The sequence below is a fragment of the Triticum aestivum genome, chromosome 3B (assembly GCF_018294505.1).
Source record: "Triticum aestivum cultivar Chinese Spring chromosome 3B, IWGSC CS RefSeq v2.1, whole genome shotgun sequence".
In the NCBI taxonomy this organism is placed as follows: domain Eukaryota; kingdom Viridiplantae; phylum Streptophyta; class Magnoliopsida; order Poales; family Poaceae; genus Triticum; species Triticum aestivum.
In genome coordinates, this window is record NC_057801.1 from 236,312,423 (window position 1) to 236,328,074 (window position 15,652).

The following is a 15,652-nucleotide window of genomic DNA, read 5'->3' on the forward strand; positions in this document are numbered from 1 at the left end:
CCTTCCATTTAAGTCTTTAAATCTATATTTATACTCCCTCCGTCCGGAAATACTTGTCGTCAAAATAAATAAAAGGAGATGTATTTAGATGTATTTTAGTTCTAGATACAACCGTTTTTTTTTCATTTTGATGACTAGTATTTTCTAACGGAGGGAGTACGTTTTAGTGAGAAGATAACATTTAAGACTTGACCGTTAAAAAAGATTAGCATGTGCCACCGGTCATTTCTTGAACGCTAGCTCAATTTAATCAATACATGTCCAGCTGATCAATGAAAAATTTACCAAGCATCTCTAAAAGGGACATCAACATTTTTTTTAAGACAGATTCATCCACGGAAAGGATCAGCCCCAAAATTCAGAACACTACCGTGTTTGAAGAAATTATGCATTATGTTATGCTTCCTACATAAACTCTCCTTGAACTCATTTTGGGTCATAGGTAGATTTCACCTGATCCCAAATTTAACCGTCATCGGTGTGTAGGAAGCTGTTTACCAAGAAGGAATGCGTCGATCAGCGCTATCCCTTCTGTGGGCTTGTTGAGGGGTACCAAGTGGCCAGCCCCTCTTATTGTCACCATGGTCATACCATGGTACTCCACAAATCTTCCAGCAACCTACAGTGCAAATGACTCTGGTCAGGGCCAGTGGAGACTAGATTGCATTCAGAAACTAACTTAACTAGCAGTATCATTGTAGCCCCAGAGAATGTTCACTTGTTCAGAATTTCTGACCTGTTTGTTCAGGTACCATGGTTGCCACTGTGACTTGATAGGCAAGCCAAGTGCTTCCACACAATATCGTGACCCGATCACTGGGACCCTGCCATCCGCATCTCCACTGCATGCACAAAATTATAGGTCACTGCCGATTGCGGAACACCAACATAGCACCTATTCTAACATGCCAATGAAAAGAATATCTATTCTAAGATTTTTAAGCCATCAGAGAACATCAAAATTGTGTTTTAAGGTCACCGTCTTACCGAAAGTAATTTGGGAGGATAATATCAGTACATGGAATATCCTTGAGCGCGGGAGCACAGGAGCCGCCGGTCGAGGACTCTGGACGACAGCTGTCCAAGGGGCCGGGGTCCGAGATCGCGACGACCGGGGATGGAGCAGCCCCACCCTCCTCGGTGCCTTCGACGACTCTGAGATGGGTCTTTCGAGCCCTCTTCTGCACCTCCGAGGCTGTGGAGTGATCGGGTCGAGTCCGAGGAGGCTTTTGAGCTCGAGTTGCCTGCTTTGGGGTTTGAGGGTGCCGTGGATACCATTCCAGGGGATCTTGGGGTTTCATCGATCTCGATCTGGGGGGAGGAGGAGGTGAGTCGGCAGGTGGCCACTCCCTCTCGTGCTCAGCACACGGTACCTCCTCAGGAGGTGACGCAGCTTGTCGTGCCTGGCTTGTCGGGTGGAGCCCTGGGGCAGGCGGCCTCGGGTTGCTCTCCTACTGCTGAGAAAGGGGATTCGGGGCAGGTGGCTCCCGTGTCCTTTTCTTCGTTGGGAGGGGGTCTGGGGCAGGGGGCCTCGGATACCTCCTCTCCCGTCGCGTCTACCTTTTGGTTGGTGGCGGCTCTGCCTTCGGGAGAGGGCTCGGGGCAGGTGGCCTCGGAGCTTTCTCCTCCTACGGCGCCTGTGGGGGTGGCTTCTCCGGTGCTGGCTGGGGAGCGAGGGCAGGCGGCCCTTGTACTGCCTCCACCACCCTCCCTGTCGGCCCCGTCCTGCGGGCCGCGCCAGGATTCTGAGATCTTGGTGAGTGCCTGTCCACTCTCTGGCTAGGCTGTGGGTGAGACCGTGCAGATGAATCCCGGGCTGCTTTCATGCCGGACAGGAATATCCTTGAGGGGGTAGTGGTCCTTCATGAAACGCTCCATGAAATCCACACGAAAAAGCTGAATGGGGTTGTTTTCAAAGTGGATTTCGAAAAAAGCGTACGACAAAGTCAAATGGCCATTCCTTCAACAGGCCTTGCATATGAAGGGTTTTGATGAGGCTTGGCGACGCCGGGTAGAATCCTTTACGCAAAAAGGGAGTGTTGGAATTAAAGTAAATGATGATATAGGGCATTATTTCCAGACATACAAAGGCCTGAGGCAAGGAGATCCAATGTCCCCTATTTTGTTCAATATTGTGGTTGACATGTTGGCAATTCTCGTAGGTAGGGCAAAGGAGGCCGGTCAGGTGGGTGGCTTGGTGCCCAACCTAGGTTATGGGGGTGTGTCCATTCTGCAGTATGCTGATGATACAATCATCTTTATGGAGCATGACCTGGCAAAAGCGAGAAATATGAAGCTGGTGTTATGCTTATTTGAACAATTGACCGGGTTAAAGATTAACTTTCATAAAAGCGAGTTGTTCTGCTTTGGTAGAGCCAAGGAGGAACAAGAGGCTTATAGGCAATTGTTTGGATGTGAATTAGGGGCTTTACCTTTTACTTACCTAGGTATACCCATTAACCATCGTAAGCTAACGAACAGAGAGTGGAAATGCATCGAAGATCGGTTTGAAAAGAAACTTAGTTGCTGGAAGGGCAAACTTATGTCATATGGAGGCCGGTTAATTCTTATTAATTCGGTGCTCACGAGTATGCCGATGTTCCTACTATCTTTCTTTGAGGTTCCAGTGGGGGTTAGGAAAAGGCTGGACTTCTACCGATCAAGATTTTTTTGGCAGAGTGATAAACTTAAGAGAAAGTATAGACTCGCCAAGTGGGATGTTATTTGTCGACCAAAGGACCAAGGGGGTTTGGGTATCGAGAATCTTGAGGTCAAGAACAGATGCCTACTTAGTAAGTGGTTGTATAAGCTTTCAGTTCAGACTGACGCAACTTGGGTGCAGATTCTCCGCAACAAGTATCTGCATTCCAAAACTTTGTCACAGGTGATAGTGAGACCAACTGATTCGCCGTTTTGGAAGGGGCTTATGAGAGTTAAGGCAGCCTTCTTTAATAGAACAAAGTTTATTGTCGGTGATGGCAATGATACACGGTTCTGGGAGGATACTTGGCTGGGTGATACACCATTGGCACTACAGTACCCAACCCTGTATCGTATTGTCCAGCGACGTGATGCGCTAGTTGCAACGATTATGCAGTCCATTCCCCTTAATATTCAGTTTCGGAGGGTGCTTGTTGGTGATAGATGGGAAGCTTGGCTTCATCTGGTGCGTAGACTGATGGAAGTCCAGCTAGCTCATCAGCCCGATCAGTTGTGTTGGAAACTTACTAGGTCTGGACAATTTATTGTTAAGTCGATGTACATCGATGTTATTAACTCGACTGTCATTCCTAGTTCCAAACATGTTTGGAAAGTAAAAGTTCCTTTGAAAATTAAAGTGTTCATGTGGTTTGTCCATAAACAGGTTATTTTAACAAAGGACAACTTGGTTAAGCGCAATTGGACAGGATCTACTAGGTGTAGTTTCTGTGATCAGGACGAGACCATTAAGCATCTCTTCTTTGAGTGTCCGTTGGCGAGAATTCTGTGGCGCACCGTGCAAGTTGCCTTTAACATTACTCCTCCGAGTTCGGTCAGGTCGTTATTTGGAACGGGGCTAGATGGGATAGAGTCCGATACAGCTAGACATATTCGTGTAGGAGTTTGTGCGTTGTTATGGGCAATTTGGAACTGCAGAAATGATTTGGCTTTTAACAGAATAACTACTATTCATTTTTTGCAGGTTGTATTCCGTGCTACGGCGCTGATCCGTATGTGGTCCTTACTCACTCCGACGGAGGCCAGGGAGCATTTGATTACTGGATCTGTCCAGTGGGAGATGGTAGCGCGGGATATCTTCTACCGGTTTGGATGGCGGTCATGTAATAGGATAGGCAATTAGTTTTACTATCTTTATTTTGCCAGCCGGTTGTGGCTTTATGGCCTTTTCTTGTTTTGGCGTCGAGGCTCTATGTGAGCTCGCCTTTACTTTGTTTCAAGACTCTATGACATTGTTGAACCTATTTTATTTATTTAAGTGGCCGTATGCATCGTTCTGATGCCGAGGCCGGGGAGTCCCCCTTTTTGAAAAAAAATATCAGTACATGGAAGTAACAAATAATGTCTACTTTGAATGCATATGAGAACTGACACATGGTGGTAGGGTACAAGGTGCAGAAATACACCTGTAGAGCCAGACTCTCAGTCCTGCTTTGATGAGCTTGGAGTATATTGGTAGAATGGAAAGTACCGAAAAGTTGTACGACTTCAGAATGGAGTCACTGCATGGTAAATGAAAATGGAAATAAGTCAAATTCATATTAACATGCTCAATTTCTTCTCCACGTGTAAAATGATCTCTTTTGAGCATTTCCCAGATTTGAGTCGGTAGTTGTCCATTTGACATTTGTTTGGAGTCCCTGGATAGAATGTTAATGACACAAAGTAGAATCACATCAAAACTATATAACCATTGCAACGCTTATTTTAAACTATGTCCCATGATATAATTCAACTCAGAGTTGTCACTACTAGATTAAAACTTCATAGATAAAAAATGAAAAGATCTGCAGAAATCACCTGCAAACTTGCCATTTCCCAGGCAACATCCCATTGACATTTGCATGAAGTGCCCTTTGCACATCTGCCTTATTGAAGTACTCTTGAGCATAAGATGAGTAGCACTCATCGTATCCCGAGAACAACCTAATCCTCCTCCTGGAAGGTTCCTACCATGCCAAAGAAATTAACATACTTAGAAATTCAGAAGCAGAAGTTCTAATTTAAACTGTCTGTCCCTTACATGGTCACTATATTCGAGTGCTTTATCAACAACAGATGCTGCTGATGTTTGTCCAAGATTGCACTTGGGCGCATAAATGTTGTATATGTCGATCAACTGGTACTGTCCATAGATGGTGTTCATGGCTTTGTTGCAATCATCGGTCCACTTTGAGGCTCTAAAATCACAATCCTTTTTTATGCGATCATAAACTTCATCTGATACAACTGCATGGCTCCAAGCATATTCGGCCAATCCCTTCGAGTCATAGTAATCATCAGTTAGTGGATTTCCAACCTACATTGGGCCAATATAAATGTTATGATGTTATAACATTTCACACTATCCACAGAAAACCTAGGCAAATATATACATTTATAGAAAAAAGGGAAGTTCATCAGAAGGTTAACAAATCCCAAGATTGTTGTAATTTTCACAGAAATAAGTATGCAACGTTTTTCATCTAAATCATCCCAGGAAATAAGTATGCAACGTTATAGAGGGCGACTCGGGCGGAGCCAGAAACCTAGCCGCCGCCGCCACAAACTCCCTCCTCCTCTCCCTCCGCCGCCGCCGGAGGACGCTGCCGGGCTAAGCCCGGGGGCCGACGGCGGTGGCGGGGGATCTCCTCTCTCGCGCGTCTCCGGGGTGGGGCGGACCCCAAGGCGTGTGGTGCGCGACCGATCCGGGATCTGCGGCGCGGCGGATGGCTGCAGGCGGCGGGAGGCCGGCCCGTCCTTGGACGGCGACGGCTTGGCGCGGCAGAGGCCAGGGCTGCGGGCGCTGCGGATGGCCCTTCGGGCGGCGGCGGCGGCTGCGGTCGGCGGCGGCCGGCTTGGCTGCGGTGGCGTGCATGCTGCCTTCAGATTGGGGACGGCGGCATGGAGGGCCTGGTGGTCTCGTCGGCGGCACCTCCGATCAGATCTGTTCTGACCGGTGCAGCCGGCGGTGGTGGTCATCTTTTTCGTCAGAGGTGGTCGACCTGAGGCTGGGTGTTCGGATCTCGGGATCCGTCATCTGGCACCAGCTGCGAGTCAGGGAGACGTAGTTGCCAGTGAAAACCGAGCTGATGGCGGGCGATGGCGGCGTTCCACGTCGTTACCTTGATGAAGGCATCGTCATGTGACTACCGTCGATCCACTCGTATTGCTCCGGGGGAAACCCTAGGATCTGGTGTTCCAGACCGGACGATGGCGGCACTGCGGTGTCATTTCTCTCTTGGGAGCATCGTTTTGTGGAGCAGCGCTGGAAGTCAGAGGCAGGAGGTGGAGCGGCTTTGTTTTGCACGAAGCTTCGGTGGAGATGTCAAGTCATGCCTGACCGACAGGTGCTACGCTTGGTCATGCCTGGTCGGCAGGTGCTACGCACGACAGATCCACCAAGGGCTTCAAGTTGTGTCGGCTGGTGGTACTTGGCAGCATGGCGCTGAGGTGTATTAGTGGCGACCGCGACGTGTTCAGCTGTTTGCGCGCAGGGAGGAGGTGCCGTTGGGCGCCGTGGTGGCGTCGACGATAGCTGGACCGAGCAAGGTTGACGCATCAGTACAGTTCTGAAGATGGAGCGGTGGCAGTTGGTGGCGGCGGCCTATGAGAGCACGTCGGACCAGTGTGTGCCCCAGACACGGCAAGTGGCTAGGTTGGGGTCTCAGGTCTTAGATGTTAGGCTTGGCTGCGATGTCTGTTTGGTATTAGGCCCAGGCTATCTGCGCCCCTTCATCAACTGGATAGGTGTAGCGACAGTTTGTTGCTTAGACGGCGGCTTTAGTCTTACTGTTGTATGACTTTGTAAGGTCTTATGAGAATAATTAATAAAGTGGCCGTATGCATCGCCCAGATGCAGAGGCCGGGGGTCATCCTCCTTTTCTAAAAAAAAAGGAAATACATGAATTATTTCAAAGTTATAAACTATACAAAAACAATACATTATGTCATCCCATTTTCAAACAAGAATGAACAAGGCCACTGGTCGAACCAGCAATATAAACAACAGAAACTATCAAATTATACACTCACAATGAACCCTTTAAAGTTGATGTATGTGCTGGCCTTCTTGTCTTTGTTCCTCTCATAGACAAGGTCAGCTAGTTGTGGCACATAATGACCTGTATAAAATTTGAAATTCTTCGTCAGTGATCTAACAAAATTGAATTGCAGCGTATCTCTTGCTCCACCATGTCTGAAATATCACAGAAGTCTAATATGACCATTCGGCATGTCAGGAATACCAGAACCAATCTAAAGGGCCATGCCGCCGAAATGTTATTCACTTTGCTTTGTTTCCATGGTATGGTAAACCTCTGTTTCTCCCAGGTTACAAGACACATAGCAATGTAGGCCCTATCTGAGGTTGCTGAACCGTGTTGTGTGCTTCTTTGATAATATGTTGTAGAAAACGAGTCACAAAATTAGACAAAAGCGGATCAAACGAACACTAAAATTGGCCAAAAAGAAGGTAGGCAGGGATTGGTGGGGAAAATGAGATGATCATAGTACCCACCATTAAGTTTCCTCTGAACTACAGATGCATACGGCCTCTCTTATTAAACAAATAAACAGGTTCTGAACAAAGGTCTTATAGAAAAAGGAATCAAAGCAGCCTATAACTCACATAGAGCATCGACTGCAAGACAGAAATGAGATAAGCCACAACCCGGCTGGCAAAATAGCAGATAGGTAAACTGAACTCCTATCCTATTACATGATCGCCATCCAAACCGGTTGAAGATATCCCGCGCTACCGTCTCCCACCGGACAGATCCAGTAACCAAACGCTCCCTGGCCTCCGTCGGAGTGAGTAAGGACCAAGTACGGATTAGCGCCGTAGCCCGGAATAACATCTGCAAAAAATGAATATTTGTTGTCCTGTTAAAAACCAAATCATTCCTGCAATTCCAAATTGCCCATAATAACGCACATACTCCTACACGAATGTGTCTAGCTGTTTCGGACTCAATCCCAAACAGCCACGCCCCAAATAACGTGTTTATCGATCTCGGTGGAGTAATATTAAAGGCAATTTGCACAATGCGCCACAACCCTTGTGCCAACGGGCAATCAAAAAATAAATGTTTGATAGTTTCATCCCGATCACAGAAACTACACCTAGTAGATCATGTCCAATTGCGCTTAACTAGATTGTCCTTTGTAAGAATAACTTGTTTATGCACAAACCACATAAACACTTTAATCTTCAAAGGAACCTTAACTTTCCAGACCTCCTTAGTCGTAGGTATCACAGATGAATTAATAATATCCATATACATCGATTTTACCGTGAACACCCCAATTTTAGTTAGTTTCCAACACAACTGGTCGGGCTGAGGATTTAGCTGAACGTCCATCAGCCTACGGACCAAGTGAAGCCATGCTTCCCATCGAGGTCCAACAAGCACTCTCCTAAACTGCATGTTTAGAGGAATAGACTGCATCACCGTCGCAACAAGAGCGTCCCTACGCTGAACAATACGATATAGTGTTGGATATTGTGTAGCCAAAGGCGCGTCACCCAGCCACGTATCCTCCCAGAATCGCGTATCATCTCCATTACCAACAATACATCTCGTTCTGTTGAAGAAAGCGGCCTTAACCCTCATCAGCCCTTTCCAGAACGGCGAATCTGTAGGTCTGAGAGTGACTTGGGATAAAGTCTTTGAGTGCAGATATTTACTACGTAAAATCTGCGCCCAAGTTGCCTCTGTCTCAGACGACAACTTAAACAGCCACTTACTAAGGAGGCATCTGTTTTTGACTTCAAGGTTTTCAATACCAAGTCCTCCTTGGTCCTTTGGTCTGCAGATAATATCCCATTTGGCCAATCTGTACTTCCTCTTAGACTCATCACTCTGCCAAAAGAAGCGAGAACGATAAAAGTCTAGCCTTTTCCTCACCCCCACTGGTACCTCGAAGAAAGATAACAGAAACATAGGTAAACTCGTGAGCACCAAGTTAATCAGAATCAACCGGCCTCCATAAGACATGAGTTTTCCTTTCCAACAGCTTAGTTTCTTCTCAAATCTATTCTCGATGCACTTCCACTCACCATTCGTTAACTTACGATGGTGTATTGGAATACCAAGATATGTGAAAGGTAGAGACCCAATTTCACACCCAAACAATTGTGTATAAGCTTCCTGTTCGTCTTTGGCTCTACCAAAACAGAACAACTCGCTTTTATGGAAATTAATCTTCAGCCCGGACAATTGTTCGAAAAGGCATAACACTAGCTTCATGTTCCTCGCTTTGGCCAAATCATGTTCCATAAAAATGATTGTATCATCAGCGTATTGCAGGATGGACAGACCACCATCCACCAGATGAGGCACCACTCCCTCCACCTGACCGGCCTCTTTGGCCCTCCCAATCAGGATTGCTAACATATCAACCACAATATTGAACAAAATAGGCGACATAGGATCGCCCTGTCTCAGACCCTTGTGCGTTCGGAAGTAGTGGCCTATGTCATCATTAACTTTAATGCCAACACTGCCTTTTTGCTTGAAAGTTTCCACTTGATGTCTCCAGCGCTCATCAAAACCCTTCATTCGTAGAGCTTGCTGGAGGAACGACCATTTGACTTTACCATAGGCCTTCTCGAAATCCACTTTGAAAATAACCCCATCTAGTTTTTTCGTATGAATTTCATGTAGCGTTTCATGAAGGACGACAACCCCTTCGAGGATGTTCCTATCCGGCATGAAAGCCGTTTGAGAAGGTTGAACTACATCGTGCGTTATCTGAGTAAGCCTGATCGTGCCAACCTTGGTAAATATTTTGAAACTGACGTTGAGAAGGCAGATAGGCCGAAATTGCTCAATTCTCACGGCATCTGTTTTCTTAGGCAACAACGTTATCGTTCCAAAATTAAGTTGGAACAGCTGCAAATGTCCCGAGAACAAATCATGGAACATCGGTATCAGGTCCCCTTTGATAATATGCCAACACTTCTTGTAAAACTCAGCCGGGAAACCATCCGGCCCCGGTGCCGTATTACTTTTCATCTTGGCAATAGCCTCGAAAACTTCCTTTTCCGAGAAAGGGGCAGTTAACACATCATTCTCCACAGAAGTAAGTTGAGGAATATCGCTAACCCTAGACTCATCCAGGGATACACAGCTCTCCTCTGGTGGTCCAAACAACCGTTTATAGTATTCAGTAATGTAGATTTTCAGGTTGTCCTGGCCGACTATTGTACCCTCATCTTGCTCTAGCTGGAAGATCCTCTTCTTCCGGTGCTTGCCATTGGCAATCATGTGGAAGAACTGAGTATTCGCATCCCCCTGGACAACTTTTCTCACCTTTGCCCGCAATGCCCACTTTAATTCTTCCTCACGGAGCAAATCCTTCACCCTCATCTCAGCCTCATGCTTAATATGAAGCTCAGTGGGTAACAGAACCATAGTTTCTGCTTTTATGTCTAAGGTTTGTATAAGTGAAAGGAGTCTTTCCTTCTCGACCTTATACACTCCACCTAGATGTTTAGCCCACCCACGAAGGAAGCTTCTGAGATGCCTAATCTTGTTCTGCCATTGTTCAATGGCACCTGTACCTCCTACATCTCTGGCCCACTCTCTGGCAACAAGATCCAAAAATCCTTCTCTTTCAAACCACGCCAGCTCGAAAGAGAAAACATTTTTGTTACCCAAGTAAGTAGCCCCACCAAAATCGAGCAACAAAGGAGTGTGATCAGAAATACCGCGAGAAAGAGCCTGAACAGTTACAACTGGAAACTTCTGTTCCCAAGCAACACTAGCCAGAACCCGATCCAACTTCTCGTAAGTTGGATTTGGCATCGCATTAGCCCAGGTGAACTTCCTACCTGAAAGCTCAATTTCTCTCAAATCTAAGCTTTCAATAATGGTATTGAACATAAATGACCATCTCCCATCGAAATTGTCATTATTCTTTTCATCGCGCCTTCTAATAATGTTGAAATCACCCCCAACCAGAATTGGGAGCCGCTCAGACCCACAGACTCTAACAAGGTCTGCCAGGAAATCAGGTTTGAACTCGGCCTGCGCTGCCCCGTACACCGCCACCAAAGCCCAGTCAAAACCATCAATTTTGGACCGCACCCTGAACTTAACCGCAAAATCCCCCATGACCACACTGCGAACTTCGAGAGAGTCACATCTAACACCAAGTAAGATTCCCCCCGACCTGCCTCTCGGTGGAAGACAATGCCAGTCAAACTCCATCCCCCCCGACAACGTATTGAGAAATTGAGGTGAGAAATTTGCTCTACCCGTTTCCGACAAGGCAATAAAGTCCAAACTATGCTCAATAGATGCCTCCGCAAGGAACCTTCTTTTAGCCAAGTCCTTAAGACCTCTGCTATTCCAAAAGATTCCTTTCATATCTCATCATGAAATTTTTTAGCCGTGCGAATCCTAGCGCTCCTACGGACTGCGGACATCGAGTAAGTTTTGCGCTTCCACTTGCGCTTAGGGCTGGTCGGGCCCTCCCGGTCGAAAGTGCCCATCACCGCTGGGTTATCTACTTCCAACCCTATATTCTCGTCCTCCTCCTCCGGCTCCTGGAGGGGCGGTGCTAGGTCATGACAGAAATTATCAAGTACTCGAACTCCCAAGGCATCAATCTCAGAGTCATTCATTGGTTTGACCGCAGCTAAGTTACGAATTACTTCTAAAGCCCTCTCGGCTTCTAGATCAAGCAAATCGTTAACAGAATTAGTAACTTCACCCTCATTACTACCAAGTGAAATTCCTAATTGGTGTGCCTTATCCGCAATTTGATCGTGCGAGAAATGCATAATAGTATTGGAAGTATTTACGGACATACCAATTGTGACTTGGACTTCACGAAGCTTGGCCGCCTTGACGGCACAGCGCTGCTGCATGTCGTCCACCTCCGGATGGCTTTGAAGCCGACAACTCATGTGTCGGCCCTCAGCTGCCTGGTCCGGTATCCCGCCAAACATAATGACCTCCTCCCGCGAGAATTTATCCGTAGAGCGACCGCCTGTCACTCCCCGAACATCCACCTGGTCGCCATTACCAGATGAGAGCGCCGAGTCCAGCACTGGGGAAGCAAAGGCCACCTGCCCCCTCCCCCCATCCACTCCGGACCGCCTGTCTGGAGTGCACGCCACAGTCCCAAACGGGGCGCCCCCCTCGGGCACCGAAGCAGACGGGAGCATTGAGGCCACCTGCCCCACACCCTCCCACCGAACCTGAGCTGCCGCCTGCAGTGGCCGCCCATCCACAGGCGTAAGAGGAGCGGAGGCCACCTGTCCCGGCCCCCCAACCGTCGTCCCATCGTCTCTCCTGGTATCCTCAACAGGAAGAAGCTGAGGGGGGGCCTCCAAAGCACCCTGATCCGGACCCCCAGATGAGATCGGACCCCCCTCCTGTACCACGGCCACGTCACCGCACGTAGAAGTAGGCGAGTCCACAATATCCAACCTCGCACCTCCACCAGAACCCTCCACACCCGCGTCCTCAAAATCCAACGCCGGTAAAGAGTACTCGAACTCCTCAATAGACTCCACCCGCTCACTCCACAGTCTCGGTGGTGCAGACGCAGGACCAAAAGAACCGAATCTCAAAGTGGTCACCGGCACAGACGCTCCAGGCGCCGCCCCTCGTCGTGCTGCCTTACTCGTCGGCTCCGGCCTCTTGGCCATCTCACTCAAAGAATCATCGGCCGTTTTTTCCTTACCCGCCGTATCGTCGTCACCTTCACTCATGTCATCGCCAGTGGCAGCTGGAGCCTGGGCAAAGAGGCTATCATCCTCGAACTCAATCTCAAGACTGTATACCTGCCCACGAAACGCCCACTTAACCACGTCGGGCACGAAGTTGATGTCCAGAATACTGACCAACAGGCGAGCAATCCCATGAGCTCGAGTAAAAGCCATATCCACTCGCTCGGTCTTTCCCACTATGATACCGAGACTAGCAACCACATTGGCGTCCCGCAGAAGCGCAGACGGAGCCCCCGAAAAGCGCAACCAGGCCTGGATAAGGGGTGTACCCTGGGGCTCAACCAGCTTCCACTCCTGGAACTCAAGTATGGCCTCTGTACCTAGGACCTTACACATCCCAAAGCTCAGCAACCTCTGTAAGTCCTCCACAGTTGGGAACTGAACCCTAAATAAGTTGTTCTCCAGCCTGACAAGCTCCCAATGGAAGTCTCCTGGTGCCAGCTCCCGGAGACGCTGAATAATCTGAGCCTCAGACACTTGTCCTCTAGTTACTTTCACTACCCCAGTTGTCGTACTGTGCTCCTCCTGAGGAACCTCCCTCTCAGTCGGTGACTCAAAAAATGTGAGTTCAGAACAGAAGACACCATATGTCATAAGGCTCGGTGTCTGCTCCCGCAGCAGCGGACACGCACCAGACTCGTGTGCAGTCTTACCACACGTATCACAAAGAACAACCACACACTTAGCAATAAAATGACCCTTATCGCCACATCGATAACAAAGCATTCTTTCCTTTTTCTTAGCAAACTTTGCAGCCCTGTCCACCTCAGATCTGTCAGAGCCCTCCACCGACATAGTCTGAGTATCGACCTCAACCGGAACCTCGACAGCTGCCAGTTCCGTCACCACATCCATAGCCTGGCAAGACAAGTCTGTCTCCTCAGCAAAAGCGTCGACCACCGTCTCAACCGAAGTATGATGTTGCCTTGGACGGTACCGACCCCCTCGGCCTCCTCGGCCACGATTGCCACGGAAACCGCCTCGGTTACGATGAGCCGGCCCAGCAGCCCCTTCGACAAAACTGCCTGGCGGCCCCAAGAAAGGCCTCTCAGCAGAACCATCACTCTGCCAGGCATACCCCCGTCCGCCACCCGTAGACGAGGATCCCCGGTGTTGTCCATCTCCATACACATTGTAACCATCGTCACCCCACTGAGCCTGCTGCAACACTGGCGTCGCCGCGTCCTTGACCTGCCGAGCCACAAAGTGCGGCGGTCTAGCTCCCACCTGCGATGCCACGGGGTGCTGGCCATGAGCACCCGGAGGCGGAGGCCTTGCTACCAGTGTACCTCGGCCCGCGGCAACTCCAGGCGTCGGCAACATCGGCCTAGGACCACCTCGTCCCGCAGCCATCATCACCGGCGCCGCCGGGCGAGAACCAGCCGGAGCAGCCACCCCGCGGCCAGCCGGAGCGGTCTTAGTGGCCCCGCCCACTTGTGCCCGTTGGCCGCCTACGACCGTCCCCGGACGGCCCGCACTAGGACCCGCTCGCAGAGGCGGCGGCGCACCTCCACTGCCGGCAGCAAGCGGCACACCGGCGCCGCCGCCACCCGTCCCCGCAGGGGCGCCGCCTCCGCCGCGCCCAACAGCCGGCGCCTGCGTAGGCCCTCCGCGGCCCGCAGCGCCCGGAGGCATCCCACTAGCAGCAGGGACTCCATGGCCCTCCATCGCCTGGAGAGGAGGGATACGAGGAGCACGCCCTCCGCCGCGATCAGCAAAGCACGATCGTCTGCCTCCGTTACGAACCCTAGTTGGAACCGGACGTCCGCATGGGGGTGTAGTCGTAGGATGTAGATCGCCTCGGGCCTCATACCCTGCGTCCACAAGCCCACACGCCATTGTGGCCGGTTCACTCAGAACCGGCCCACCCACCGACAAGCCCGACTCGCGGCCCAACAACTCATTCAAACGAGCGACGCGGTGATTACGGATCACAGCGCTGCGGTCGATCGCCGGCGCCGGCACCATGGCCGCCGACGATCGCCGAGCCTTCTTTCTCTTAACTAACTTCCATGAATTCTCAGTAATGAAATCAGATAGAATCGGTTTAGGAAGACAAACCTTAGGAATCGGTCCCTTCCACGGCCGGCTTGCCGCAGCCGAAGTCCGGCGATTTACTATGCGCCGAAGAACCTCGAGTTTATCTTCTGATCGTAGCCCTTGCCGCGCCGGATCGTCGAGTGGCACCACTCCATCACCAATCGCCGCGACCTCATCTTCAGAGTAACCCTGATCGAAGGCCTCGCAAATGATCGACGAAGGCGTCGGTGAATATTCCGGCGAGTCTCCGGCATCGTCGTCGTCCACGAGTGTCACCTCATCATCCTCATCAGCCAATACCCAAAAGCGCCCACTGAACCGCGGCTTCGAGGGCTTTGGATCTTCCGTGAGATCGATCAAGTCAATGTGATCAAGAGTCTCCGGTTCCTCCTGCACACGCGAATGAACGGTAACATCGAAAATATCAATGAGCAACCGCGTACCTTCATTAATCTTCTCATCAGCTTTGAGATACTCCCCTCCGAGAATGTCACCAGCCAGATCGCACACCACCGTCCACCTCGAAGGGTAGTACGAGTAGAGAACTCCCTCCGATCTACGGCCGGCTTCCCGGACATCTTGGAAGAAAATTTTCCATTTGGCCGGATGGAGAAATCCCCCGATCTCCGCCGCAGACTGCGAATCCGGCGATCCGCCGGTCTCAGGTGACCGCCCCGACAGCGGCGACTCCTCCCGAGCAGGCCGCGGCGGCGCCGTTCGCCCCGCCGGCGGCGGATCAGGAGGGGGCGGTAGGAGCGGAAGGAACGCAGCCCCGTCCATCCTGGGAGGTTCTTTACCTTGTTGAGCACATGATCACTAACCATAGTGTTGGCCACAACTCAATGTGTGTGAGAGTGAGATCACACTAGAAGATCATGTGAAGTTGGAGGGAGCTCAGAGCTGGGGGTGGGTGCGGGGGTGAGGGTGAGAGTGAGAGGAGGCCATTGGCCGGCTTGGCTGCATGTGAACCAGGGATAACGAATTTTATTTGCTGCGCGGCACCGGCACCGGCACCGCAGCCTTGCCGAGGGCATCTCCGACTCCTGTCTGTGCGTTGTTGGCGTATGCGTCTGATGCTTTTGGCGGCTTGCCTTGTGACTGACTAAACGCTGACACGGTCACACGTACCGATTCATCAAGTTGGACGAGCATACAGTAGAAACCTTCATG

General features: G+C 50.1%; 2 protein-coding genes across 2 annotated transcripts; both read right to left on the bottom strand.

Annotated features, from left to right (window-relative positions):
• Positions 1-204: 204 nt before the first annotated feature.
• Positions 205-6,903, bottom strand: LOC123067472 (serine carboxypeptidase-like 26; the record flags this gene model as incomplete). Its single annotated transcript, XM_044490253.1, has 6 exons — positions 205-619; positions 737-842; positions 4,125-4,220; positions 4,519-4,667; positions 4,742-5,017; positions 6,733-6,903. Coding segments are annotated over 6 exons (945 nt in total), but the record flags the coding sequence as incomplete, so codon positions are not given.
• Positions 6,904-6,955: 52 nt separating this feature from the next.
• Positions 6,956-15,419, bottom strand: LOC123065270 (uncharacterized). Its single transcript, XM_044488606.1, has 2 exons — positions 14,504-15,419; positions 6,956-7,556 (listed from the first exon to the last, which is right to left on the bottom strand). The coding sequence occupies exons 1-2, from the start codon at positions 15,260-15,262 to the stop codon at positions 7,317-7,319; spliced, it is 999 nt and encodes a 332-aa protein (XP_044344541.1). The 5' UTR covers positions 15,263-15,419; the 3' UTR covers positions 6,956-7,316.
• Positions 15,420-15,652: the final 233 nt, after the last annotated feature.